At 40.3% G+C, this 13352-nt stretch overlaps 1 protein-coding gene across 2 annotated transcripts; it reads right to left on the reverse strand.

Moving 5' to 3' along the window:
- Nucleotides 1-3900: 3900 nt before the first annotated feature.
- On the reverse strand, nt 3901-12718 carry nfkbiz (nuclear factor of kappa light polypeptide gene enhancer in B-cells inhibitor, zeta). 2 transcript variants are annotated; one of them, XM_068040930.1, is made up of 12 exons: nt 12303-12718; nt 11515-11639; nt 11227-11260; nt 11017-11117; nt 9854-10491; nt 9252-9357; nt 8665-8811; nt 6825-6888; nt 6315-6490; nt 6085-6195; nt 5555-5722; nt 3901-5408 (listed from the first exon to the last, which is right to left on the reverse strand). In XM_068040930.1, the coding sequence occupies exons 1-12, from the start codon at nt 12511-12513 to the stop codon at nt 5355-5357; spliced, it is 1935 nt and encodes a 644-aa protein (XP_067897031.1). In that variant the 5' UTR covers nt 12514-12718; the 3' UTR covers nt 3901-5354. The 2 variants fall into 2 exon arrangements, with proteins under 2 accessions (XP_067897031.1, XP_067897030.1); XM_068040929.1 differs by having other exon boundaries at nt 11017-11120.
- Between the last annotated feature and the right edge of the window lie 634 nt (nt 12719-13352).

Below are 13352 nucleotides of genomic sequence, written 5' to 3' on the forward strand. Positions count from 1 at the left end.
ATGTGACATTCAATGGTAATGTGCCTGATTAACTTTAAATGTTTTAATGTGCACATTTTAAGCTGTCTAAAAATAATTTTGCATTCACTGCTTTGAAAAGTATAAACTGCATTCCCTTGCCTGCATCACTCTCTGAGCAAACTGGCTATGCTGCCTGAGGTTCTGCTTCCTCATAATGCTAATTTTTCTAGAGGATGGCCCAGCTTCTCTCACTGACAAGTTGAGGAGAAATGCTTTCTTTTAATCTTCTTTATAAGTCTCACTCCTCAGCCCCAGTGGGGCTCTCAGGCTGATTTATTTCAGCATTTAAGGGCTCCCTGGATGAATGTTTTTCTGCACTTGTGCAAAAATGGCTAGCTATACCATTTCTCTGGAACATAAATCTGGGTAAAATTGGTTTCTACCAAATTTGTTCTTTGATTTTCTTTCTAGGATATTTACAAAGTAAAAATTGAATAATATTTTTAATCCAGTTTACAATATGTTTGCAACAGAGAATCTCAAGATTTTAACTAGTGATATTTTTGTTGCAAATGGCAGTGAAAATTTGTAATTTAAGTTGATGTACAAAACAGAAATTCAACACAACCATCAAATTCATAAACTTTGCTGCTGCCGGAGCCTTCCTATTGGTGGATGCTCTCCTAAGCGGGCTGCGTGCCTGCTTGAACCAGCCCGAAAAAAAATCTGTGAAAATGAGTGTTACTTCAGGGTAATTAGCCCAAATTGTCAAATTATAGGTCCCTGCTGCTTTACAAAGCAACTGGTGGGACTATCAGCATGCGCTCCTCCAGAGCAAATGTGATTGCCGGAAGTTGCAGTGCCATTGCAGCCCTCAATAGCACCAAACATCTCAGCATTCACTGTGATTGGGACCGCAAAATCTGGGCCCCAAGTCAAAGGAGGAGATATTGAGGCATGTAACAAAGAGGTAGGATTTATGGAGAGTCTTAAAGGGGAGAACTGGGTGAAGAGATGGAGGGTTTCAGGGTAAGATTTATGAGCAAAGGGCCGAGATGGCTGCCAAAGGTGGGACAATGTACTAAAGTCCAAAGTCAGAGGATAGTTGGAGAAGCAGGGGAAGGTTTAGGGCTAAAGCATACAGAGGTAGAGAGGAGCAATTCCATGATAGGAATTAAATATGATTAAGAACTTTAAATTGAATTGAGGTTCTGGAGCCAGTGTAGGTCAGCAAGGACACCGATGATAGGCGAGCTGGGTTTGGTAAGGAATTGGATACAGACAGTAGAGCTTTACACGAGCTGAATTTTGTGGAATGTTTACTCTCTAATTGAAATATAAACTGGTATAAAAAAATGTGCCAACTGAATTTAACATGTAAAAACCAGAATTTTGTGAAGATTTCCAAAACTGCTGGAGCTCAATGTGTGGTGGGTGCTTAATCCGTTATAGGCTTATTGTATGTATGTGCCAATATATTAATACCTTTAAGTATGCCAATATTTGTGCTTCGTATTACTGTTGAATCATAAATGTCACAATTTAGAACAGGGATGTTACTGGAATCGATCATCAAGGACAGAGTGACTGAGGATTTGAACAATTACAAACTAATCAAATAAAGTCAGCATGGATTTGTGAAGGGTAGGTGATAGCGAAGAAAATGCAGTTGAATTTTTTTAGTGTTACTGGTATGGCAACTAGGGGAGTGTTTATGGATGCTATCTATACAGACGTTCAGAAGGCACTTGATAAGGTTCTACATAAGAGATTAGCAAAAATTAAAGCAAGCAAAATTAGAGGTGACCTTGCAACATGGGTTGGAAAGTAGGAGATCGAGAGTAGGGATAAATGTTTTATGCTTTTAATTGTCAGGATGTGACAATGGGTGTTCCCAAGGAACCTGTACTGGGGCCTCAACATTTCACCATATTTATCAATGACTTGGATGAAGGAACAGAGCTGAATATCTTAGTTTGCAAATAAGTTGGGATACACAATAACTAATACAGATGGGACTGAGTGGAAGGTTACATCTCTTTGTAACTTTCCACTCACTCCCAACAGACTAACAGATAAGTGAGAAAAACTGTAGCAAATGGTGTTCAATCTGGGAAGGATGAAGTAATCCACTTTGAATCCAAGAGTGACTTATAAATGGTGAGAAACTAGGAACTGTGCAGAAACAAGAGATTTGGGAGGTCATGTGCACAAGCCACTAAAAATGTACAAAAAGTAATCAAAAGAGTAATGGAATATTTGTCTTTATCACAAGGAGGTGGCCTTACCCCACCATAGCTCTAATTTCTTCCAGTCCCACAACCTTCAGATATCCGAGGACCTGAAACATTAACTCTGCTTCTCTCTCCACAGATGCTGCCAGACCAGCTGAGTATTTCCAGCATTTATTGTTTTTACCTCATATCTGCTTTCCTCTACTTCTGGCCTCTTCAGCATTCCTGCTTTTAATTGCTCCATTACTGGTGGCTGCGCCTTCAACTGCCTAGGTCCTCCAGTCTGGAGTACACACTACATCTCTCCACCTCTCTGCCTCACTTTCCTTTAAGACTCTCCTTAAAAGCTTGACTAAGCTTTTGGTCATCTGACCCAATAACTCCTTATGTGGCTTAGTGTCATTATTTTGTTTTATAATACTCCCGTGAAGCACGTTAGGCTGTTTTATTACATTAAAAGCGCTATATAAATATATTTGATGAATACAAAGTGGAGGTGAGTATGCTTCAGTTGTAGAGAGACTTGGTCAGACCCCCTTTGGAGTATTGGGCACCCCTCCTCAGGAAGGTTATATTGGCCTTGAGGAGGTACAGCACAAGTTCACCAGGATTATACCAGGCTAAAAGAGCTAAAATAAGAGGACAGGTTGCATGTTCTCAATAATATAGAAGATTGAAGGGTCATTTTATCTAATGTTAAAAGTATTTAATAAGGTTGATAGAGAAATTTTCCTCGTGGGAATCCAAAACTAGGGAACATAATAAAATAGGCTATTCAGGAGTGATATCTGGAAGCACTTTCTTGTATTTGGGATAGCAGAAATCTAGAACACTCTTCCACAGAAAGGATGTGGATGCAGCGTCAATTACGTTCAAGACTGAGATGGATAGATTTTGGTTAGGTGCAGTATCAAGGGATACAGAGCAAAAGTGGGTAAAATCGAGTTGAGGTACCAGTCAACCATGATGAAATAGAATGGAGGAAAAAATTTGAAGAACTAATATCCTAATCCTGTTCCTAAATATTGATAGCAGTTGCTTTAGTCCATACATCTGATATATATGGTAATATGTTGTCTGCTGTGGTGCAGTTGGTAGCATTCTTGCCTCTGAATCACAAGGTTCAAGTTCAACTCACACTCCAGGGCTTGAGCACAAAATTCAAGGCTGGCATTCCAATGCAGTACTGAGGGAGTACTGTACTGTTGGAGGAGCCATCTTTTGGATGGGACATTAAACCCAGACATTATCTGCCTGCTCATATGGATGTAAAAGATCCCATGGCATTATTGGCGTCCTGTCCAATATTTTCAATCAGCATCACAAAAAATTATCTGGTCATTATCACATTTCTGTTTGTGAGTTTGCTGTGCACAAATTGGTTGCCAGTGTTTCCTACAACAGTACAAATTCAAAAGTGCTTTGTTGGATGCAAAGCACATTGAGACATCTGGTAGTCATGAAAGGCACTATATAAATGAGTCTTTCTTTCACTTCAGCAGAGAATTTGGTAGTTAACACAAGGCTATGTTAATTAGGTAAATGCATTGTAAATAGGACAACTCTTAGCTCCTCAGGTATGCACCTCTGCCAAAGAGTGAAGCAATGTAACAGCTTTAGCCAATTAGAGAACAAAGTCCACTTATGGCAACCATTGTTAAACCAAGGACTGAAAACTCCAAGATACAAACTGGACACCAGACAGTTAATGCATCAAATATTTAATATAACGTTATCCTCATAACAAAAAGAATCTGTCTACAAGACATACTTTACTAAATATGATTGAACAAACTACCTTCTAAAATAGATGATTTATTAGCACTTTAAGGCTATATACTTCTTAATTCTACATTTGTCTTAATAAAAAAAGTTACTAAATATGCAGTAAATGCAACTAAATTTCAGTATGTTAACTACTCTACTCTTAAAATCAGTTTTGGAAAACAATTACATACATAAAATATTCATTTTGACAATTATAGTGAAGTATTAAAAGGATTTTTTTCTTAAATCCAGCACAAAATACACAAATATTAGACAACACAAAATCTTTCTTATTGGTGAGAACTACAATTATATACCTGTTGAAACAAACAGATACCTAATAACAGAAAAATCATTTACACCTCCAGTTAACTCAGGAATCAGGCATTGGCACTTATACTAATTTGTATAGCACCCAAATCTATAACAATCCATTTCCTATCACACTGTTTCATACAGTATGCATTATTAATCTATCTTTTGGATTACACCCTGTAAAATAATTTTCCCTCAAGAAAATTCCCTCATCTGCAAATGACTTTCGACATCTTTTCTATACCCGATATCCTATTTCCATCTAACCTCTTCCCATCAGGTACATACTCTTGGCATTGTCACTTACTTTTTTTTAAAAATGCACCATGTGTACAAATCCTTTCACCTTAATGTTTACTGCTTATTTGACCCCTTTCTACTTCAGTTGGTACATCCACCAATCTCAGGATGCCCCATACAAATACACTGGTGAATAAATCTGGACCAAGAATAAGCTAAGACCTCATGTTAATGAAATGCATAAATGCCAAAACAAGTAGAAGAATGCCACAGAGTTGTGTGTGTTTTTACTGCTTTGATGGAAATTCACTTGTCTGTTTCTGAGTAGACAAGAAAGCTCATGGCAATCAAGGCAAATATCTACATCAACATTGAAAAATCTCAGTCACTCATTTCAAATCATATCCATAGTTTCATCTGGATATTTCCTTCCAAAACAGCTCACTCAAAAATTCATAAACCTATAGGTGTGTGCAATAAATCATTCAGGATTTCATTTGCAAAAAGCAATTGGAATGAGATTGGTTTTAGCTATTGCATTTGAACATCTGAGCTTTCACACCCTTCTCGCAGTAGCAAAGCCAAACTGAACATTCATGCAGAACAGTTTTCATTTGAATGTTAGGCCTACCTCACAATTGGATAGTGCAGTTTAAAACAAAATACAGGTTAATACTACCATTATTTTTACTAAATACTACACAGTAGTCAACAATGAAAGTTTCTTTCAAAGAAACAACACACATTTGCCAGTAACTAGCAAATATCTCTATACAAATCAAATAGGACTGCCTAACTGACAGTGGGGGTGACGGGCAAATTTCTCAAAACAGGAAGTCAGAAGAGAGGCACTCTTGACTGGACAGCTTTCCCCTTCAAAATGCGTTTGACCTGCAAATAAAAGCGATATTCAGTGATTAAAGAAATGGATTTACTTTTGCTTCACATAAAAATAAGATTAAAAGGAAGCTGTTTTTGCTGCATCCACTGCCAAAACTGACACTTTTTTTGATAAATGGATAGATTGCCTCACTCACTTCATCTCCTCTTGCACCATCTGGCACCAGATGCACTGGCTGTTCATTTTCCAGGTTTCTGGCACTAGGATCAGCTCCCTTTCTCATCAGAAGCCGAACAGCGTCTACCTGACTGACCCGGTCTTGCATGCCAGCTGCGACATGAAGAGCAGTGTTGCCATTATACGCCTGAAAGATGAACAAAACTCTTAACAACAAAAATATCAACACTGGAAACTTCCTCAAACATTCTCCTGATCAGCCACCATAACTACTATGTAGGCACAGTTATACACACATCCCACACTTTCCTTTAAAGCCGATTTGGTCAATTTATGAATTTAAGTTGTGTTTTCATGTCAAGATAACACTCATGTTAAGCAGTTACAAAATTCTTGCAAAGCAATAAGCATTAGTACTACTAACTAGTGTAGAAAAGCCAGGAATCTTAGCAAAGTTGATGTTAAATGACCCTTAAAAAGGTGTCAAATACTTTGCTCATTGCAAAAAATCCCTTTCATCAAATGACTGGTGTCTGCGTTATATCTTACCTTAGCATTTACAACATTGAGGCTGGCTGGTTGCTCAAGAAAGTGACGCAGTATGTCAACATTTGCTTCCTCAGCAGCCAAGTGCATAGGTGTACGACCACTCTTCCGATCCTGGGGAAAATTGAAATATCGATTAGAGCACGTCACAGGCCACAGATTTATTTACTTTGAAAACTGGTGTTTGCTCTCCCATGTGGCTTGATCACTACTTGCATCAGAGCTGAACTCACCCGAGTTTCAATAGATGCTCCCATCTGCAAAAGGGTTTTAACTGTATCCAACAAGCTCTTGTTTTTCATGGCCAGTTCCTGCATCTCAACAGATAGATGCCGCTGATAAATTTTGTTCTGTAGCTCATGCAGCACACGGTTGTGGGCCAGAACAGTACAGTGTAGAGCAGTCATACCTAAAACATAGAAGGAAAAGTGCAAAATGATGAATGGTTATTTACAGCTAGCTGTGAATGCAAACAATTTTACATTAAAACATTATACAAATTGTTTTGGTACACAAATGTAGAAGATCCCCTTTTGTACTGCCTTTTCTTTTATTGAATAAAGTTTGAAAAATTCCTGACTGGTTTGTTGAAAATTATTACAGACATAATCCAAATGCAAAAAGGTGGTATCCCGTAAAGGAGCACTTCCATGCACAATCACTTTCCTTTCATGAGTAATTTGGAAATTGGATTATAAGAATAGCCTTTATGACATTACTGAAGATATAGTAATTGATCTTACCATCAAAGTTTGTAACTTCGAGATTGAGATGCTGACAATTTAGTGCCATGCCCTTTTCAATGGCCTGCACAGAAGCATAAAAAAGGATGTGTAAGTAAATGATAAGCATTTAAAATAAAAATCGCAGATATGAAAATGATTTAATTTATTTAAATATTCCAACTGAAATGAAAATGTCATCATTTTAGTACATATATTTACAAATGGATTTTAAAAAACATGACTTTTTATAACACCATTAACATACGAAATACCCAGAGGTGCTTCCAAGATGTAATTTTTAAAAAGGCTGTGTTTGCTGTCAACGTAACCACGAGGTGATACAGTACTAGCACATGTACAAATGCAGCCTCTTCAACTGGAACGTCACTGTCTGCAACGTTCAGGCAGCTGCTAGGATTAAAGATGACACTGCTCAATTTATCACAGAAAACCAAATGGAACCCAAAAGTCCACGCAATGGCTGCTATCAAGTCTCCATCACACCCCCAACAGTCCCCCGCTACCTCCTGCCATTGAGCTTCTCTCCATCGGTCCCTCCTGCGCCCGTCTTTTCACCGCTGGCTCCCCACTTCCTTCCCTTAAGCACACGTTGCAGCCTCACTGGCTCCCCCTCTCTGTCAGCCGGTCGCTCCACACCTTGCCACTGCTCTCCCCTGGCCGCTCGCTCTCCCCCACACCCCCCACCCCGCTCTCCGGCCGATCGCTCCCTGCTTCCCCCTGCGCCCCACCCCTCCAGCCGCTAGCTCTAGGCCGCGCTGCTTCCCTCCTCTCGGCCACTCACTCCCACGTTCAATCGTTCCCGCCACGCAACCCGAAGAAGCAAGGTGGGCCGCGAGAGGTGACATAGGAGCATGTGGCCGAGAGAAGGGAAGCAGCGCGACCTAGAGCTAGCATCTGAAGGGTTGATGGGGGGGGGGGCGGAAGGGAGAGCGGGAAGTGAGCGACCAGAGAGTGGGGTGGGAAACGGGGAGCGAGCGACTGAGGGGGGGTGGGGAAGCGGCCAGCGGGGGTGTGGGAGAAAGCATCGAGGCCTGGAGCGTGTTGATGAGAGGTAAGAGCAGCCAGTCAGTGGGGCGGGAGCAAGTAGCTGAGTTGGAGGAAGCAAGAGGCAAGGATCATTTTCCCGCGCATGTGCCAATTAGTCCTGGCAAGGGCCGAGACGGTAGGCTGCACATGCGCAGCATCTCTGAGAGAAGGAGGCCATTTGCCCACGTTCGCAGCTTTGAATGCTCTGATGACGTCAGCAGGCCATTGTACAGGCAGGAGTCACTTTGGTAAAAAATGGGTACGGAGCCAAGAAGAGTTAGGAAGAGATGTGACCAGAAGCTTGATCAAAGAGGTGGGTTTGAGGATGGTGTTAAAAAAAAGCTAGTTTACTACTTCAAGTAAATTCTAGTTTACTAAATGGAAAATGGGGACCATGCTGGCTTTCCAGAGTCACTATGAGTTGGATAGTTGAGAGGTGAAGATAAGTGCAAATTATGGGTCATAACTTAAAACTGTCTTCTAGGCTATTTCCTCCTATAAGTTCCAATAGGAATCCCCAAATCATGCAAGAATCCTTTGGACTAGGGCAACCTTTAGGTTGCCATAATGGAACATAGCTTAAAACTGTGTTTGATATTTTCAATATAATCAAAAAGATGCAATATCTACAAAAGGTATACTTTTGTCCATAATGTTACAATGACTGTTTTTTGTGAAAATCATAGTGAAATTGTTCCTTTGTCAAGCTCACACTTCTGCAGGTCACCACAACCTCCTGAGAGTGGTACTTCTACAGAATGTCAAGAATCAGAAAAAATAAAAAGGTTTCTCAATGAGGAAAGACACCTACCAGAAGCACTTGAACAAAACCTTTTTCTGCAACCACATGCAGCGGTGTTCTGCCCCAGCGATCTGAAGTGTTCACTTGTGCTCCAAGGCTGACTAGATCCTGAACAATCAAGTGCTGGTTGGCAGCAACAGCTACCTGCAAGGCACTCTACAAAGAGAGAAAAAAGCTACTGTACTGTTTGACAAAAGTCCAACCTGTACAAGGAAACTGATGACAAAAAGGCTAACTGATAACACATTTTTGATAAGCAACCAGAGTAATAAACAAAGAGCTAATCAGCCATTTCATAAATGCAAGTTAGACAGTTACTGAAAAACAGGTCAATTTAAGTTAAATATTAGCAAGATGTTTAACATTAATTATTGCCTGCAAAGCAAACAAGGCTTCATTGAGAGATCTACCCCTTGGTTCAAAAGTGTGACTTTAAACAATCTGATTTAAAATCTCACTTTTTCAACTCACTATAGCATACATACAAGGGAGGAAAAACAAGATTTAAAAATTGGAAATTTTCAAAATAGTTTCCACAAGCCCCTCAAAGTCATGACAATGTCAAATAAATGACTGATGTGTCAATGTATCCTTACCTGGCCATTGTGTTCTTTAACATCTATCAGGTTAACAGCTGCCATCTTCTTCCCAAGGACGTATGCAAGAGCCCGTCTGCCCTGTGCAACAGCAATGTGTAGAAGACTGGAAAATATAAGTGTAACATACTTTTAAACTTATAAAACAACCAGATCAGAACCTTAAATTTGTCAAGACCTTGTTAGAGATAGGTATGAATGTGCTATTTCACACTGAAGAGGGAATTTTCAGTGTTCATTACATTAGGATGGCTGTGCGCTCTGGAATTCCAATACAGTGCACTACAAAGTAAAGGATGTTGTTTCATATCTAAAATTGTAATTAATAGCCCAATCCAAACAGTGATGCTACAGAGAGACTTTTTGCAAAGGCTAAACACTCTTCCTTCCGAGAGGGGAATGTTGTAGGGTTGGTCATCCAGAACCATTCTCATTCAGAACCAATCTAGGGACCAGCTAGGAGTGACATTAGAAGAGGCCCAGAACAGACCTCCAGATATGGAATATAATGATGCAACAAGTCTTTAGGGTGGGAAAGAGGACACCTATTGTGTTTTCATTGAACACTTAATATACCAAAACAAAGATTTAATAATACTTACGTGTCACCATCAGAGTCTTTGGAAAGAAGTTGCTCTTGACTAAGGTGGGACAACTTCTTCTCCTCTTGTTCAATTTGCCATTGAAAGAAAGATTTGCCTTGAGATTGCGATGGATAATACATAGGGGCAGGATGAGATATATTTTCCTGAGTGTTTGGTTGCCAACACCCCTCAGACAGAGAAGGATTTTGGTGCACTTGAAAGTTAAATGTACATTGTGGAAAATCACCAGGCACCTGCTGAAAACCTTGGAGCTGTCCATTGGGTAGTACCTGCTGGAAATTTGGAGAATTATCTACACATTGAAATGGCTGAAACCCTTTATGTTGCCCAGTGACTTGTGGTGGACTATGGACTTGGAATTGCTGAAAGTCCTGGCACTGTCCAGGGGACAGCTGGCTGTGCTGGAGGTCCTGCATATTACCGTTTTGGTGCAATTCTCTTTTCCCTTGAAATACTTGATCATTCTTGTCAACACTGGCCCAGTTGACCTGGACTGAGTTCAGGGAGATCTGATGGGTGTCATTCTGCAACATTTTTATTATGTCCTGAAGAGCATCTGGATTTACATCATTCCTTGGGTCAGTTTTATGGGCTCCTTCTGAATTCTCGACAGAGTTTGGAGTCTGGGGTGGAGTCTAACGAAATGAAGGCAGAGAGAGAGATGGACATCAGTCATGTAACAAAGACACTCAAATGCTTTACTATTGGCACAATTGACCAGGTATATGTTGTTGTTCTAGCTGTAGTCCCATTGGCATCTCTCCCCATTGGAGACAGACATAGTTTGAGGGTCACCACTCTGCAAGCATGAGGCAAGGCGAGGAGGCAGGCCTCCATGACCTACAACAGCCGGTACTGGGATTGAACCCACGCTGTTGGCGTCTTTCTATATCACACCCTAGTCGTCTAGCCAACTGAGCTAACCGACCCCACGACACCTATATACTGGTCTAACAAAAAGTAACAGGTCTGAAATTACTATAAAATAGGTTTTATTATTTGATAAAATAACAATGCCATCATTCCTTCCCATCAGATTCCTGAGGGCGTCCAACCAATATTAGTGTCATCTGCAACCCTAAAGGTTATATCAGAGAAATAATCCAGAGTTAATTAAACTAAAATTACATTTTGAAAGAATGAATGTTGGATATTTTTACCAGTAAATAAGATGCATGCGCCGGTGATAGTTTATAAGGAGGTACATCAGACAGGTTCTCCAAAGCTGATCTTTTTCCCCTACCCAGGAGACTTCTTATTTCTGCTAAGGTCAAAAACAGATTATTAATTCTGTACAACAAATAATGGAGCATTTTGACCTAATAATGTCAGTCACATCAAAATTACAAATTGGCAAGCAAATTACTTACGAGAAAACTCTTCCTCTAGTGAATTCAATTGGGGCTGAATTGAAGAAGAAAAGTTGTTATTTTCCACAGTACTTCTGCATCTGGTCTACATAATCTATTCGACAAGTTTAATCTAAGATTACTGTGCATTAACTTTTAAGAGTTAAAAGTTTAAAAGTTAAAAGGAAACATGACAAATAAACCTTTGTTTTATTTTAACATTTTTTTTTTACATAAAGAATTTAACTGTTTAAACTACTGCATTTTTTGAATATAACGCTGAATAAAATCGGGTGGAGTGTTAGTTACCAGGTAATTTTCCAGGTTGGAGCCTTTGCGGGTGTTCCTGAAATGGTTAAGGAGCTCCTTGACAGGATTCTTCACTCGAACTCCTTGGAAGGGTCGCCTCTGAGACCTCCCTGTGCCAGAGCAGGCTATTAAGAAAGTGAACAACGATTAACTGTTAACAAGCGGAAGAAAAACAGGGAAAATCCACCAGCCGCAGATTACTCACTTTTTTTTTCACGAACAGGTGAGGAAATGAAAGCACAAGTTGGGGTCACTCTAAACTATCGACCACTAGGGAAAACACCCGGAATGATCATTTTACAATTAAACTCACTGCTGTCCTTAAAACCCCAATTTCGGCTTCAATGTGATATTAATCGGTGAAAATGGGTTTTAAAACTGCGATGCCTAGTGCTATAGATCAGGAAGTGGTTGGTTCGTCTCAGATTTCACGTTTTAAATGTTAAAATGAAATACCGTGAGAAACATTGTGGGTGCAGTCAGGAAAAAGTACGCCCCCTTCTCCCCCATTTATATCAGCACAACGCGATTATACTGATTAAAGCTGAAGATTTAAACAAAAATCGAGACTCGGAATAACCAGGAGGGAAAACACACAAGAGTAAAAGCTTTAACAAGGGGAAGGTTTATATAGAAGAAAAGAACGATTGAGCAAAAGTAGAAGTTTAAGAAAAAGTTATGAGGTTGTTTCGAACAGGGGAATAGGAATGGCGGAAATCATATTTTTTTTAAAACACAAAGAAATGAGCAACCAAATGGAGAAGGAAAAGTAGGTGGTGTGTATGTACCTGTGGACTGTGCACTCCTATAGCCTTTGTCTGAGGCTCCGCACTGCGAGTCTGAGTCTGACTGCGGCGAGGTGGGGGCAGATGGAGAACACGGCTCGCTGGCTGCGGGGGAGCTCTGGTAAAAGTAACCCAGATTTATGGGACTCGACATCATGCAACTCTCCTGATCGCTGCCGTCGCTGGTGTTCTCGCTCCCTCTGTCCAGAATCATCTTTCAGAAAGCCCGGCTGCGTGCGGTAAACCGGCAGGTGGACTGGAAATGGGGGTTAGGGCGGAGGGTGCGAAATCTGATCAGGTCAGATTGTAATGTGAAAGGGGGCTGGGGCTCTGCTCACAAGGAAACACAACAACGAACTTTCTGCCCGACTGCTGAGACACGGAATCTCGCCCAATCCTGTTTTTATAATCCCTTCCGGGAGGCAGGCTCATTCCATGTCACTATCACATCCTATTCGTCTCGTAGAGTGGGGAGGGTCAAAAAAGGGGTTGGGTTTACCGTAACAGCGCAAAAAAAATACACATTACTGGAAATGATGAGGCGAAAAAGGGAGGAGCTGTACAATTTTTCGTATTCTTCTCGCCCCTAATGCGAAAGCTGCTCATTAAAAAAATGAACTGTGCATTTAGAAAGAACAAAGATGTGTATGTTGTTCCACCTCTATCGTCAATAAATTTTTTAAAACGCTGTTTAAAGCTGATCTTCAGATTAGGTTAGGGATGTTTTCTAATTTCTAACAGATTATAACCGCTCAAATCATTTTTTCTTAATGCTGACTTCCTGTGTATTTTCAGCATTTTCTGCTCTTATTTCAGATTTCCAGCATGTACCTTTTTCTTTTGATCTTTACCCCATCATTGAGTAAACCTTAATTATACAGATTTTTCATCTTGGAAGTTATTTCTAACAATGGCTTCCTTCATTCCATAAACTCCCCTCCCTCCTCACTGATTCCATCCCAGTTTCTGGACACTCTCTCAGGCAACAACCCAAATAAACAGATATAAAAGCAAAATACTGCGGATGCTGGAAATCTGAAACCTATTAAACAG

The sequence above is a fragment of the Heterodontus francisci genome, chromosome 10, assembly GCF_036365525.1.
Source record: "Heterodontus francisci isolate sHetFra1 chromosome 10, sHetFra1.hap1, whole genome shotgun sequence".
Lineage (NCBI taxonomy): Eukaryota > Metazoa > Chordata > Chondrichthyes > Heterodontiformes > Heterodontidae > Heterodontus > Heterodontus francisci.

Coding starts and splice junctions, on each gene's coding strand:
- nfkbiz (XM_068040929.1), bottom strand. CDS start 12,513: ATGATTCTGGACAGAGGGAGCGAGAACACCAGCGACGGCAGCGATCAG. Junction 5,723..6,084: donor TCAATGTTGTAAATGCTAAG/GTAAGATATAAC, acceptor TTCATCTTTCAG/GCGTATAATGGCAACACTGC. Junction 5,409..5,554: donor ATGGTGCAAGAGGAGATGAA/GTGAGTGAGGCA, acceptor TTTTATTTGCAG/GTCAAACGCATTTTGAAGGG.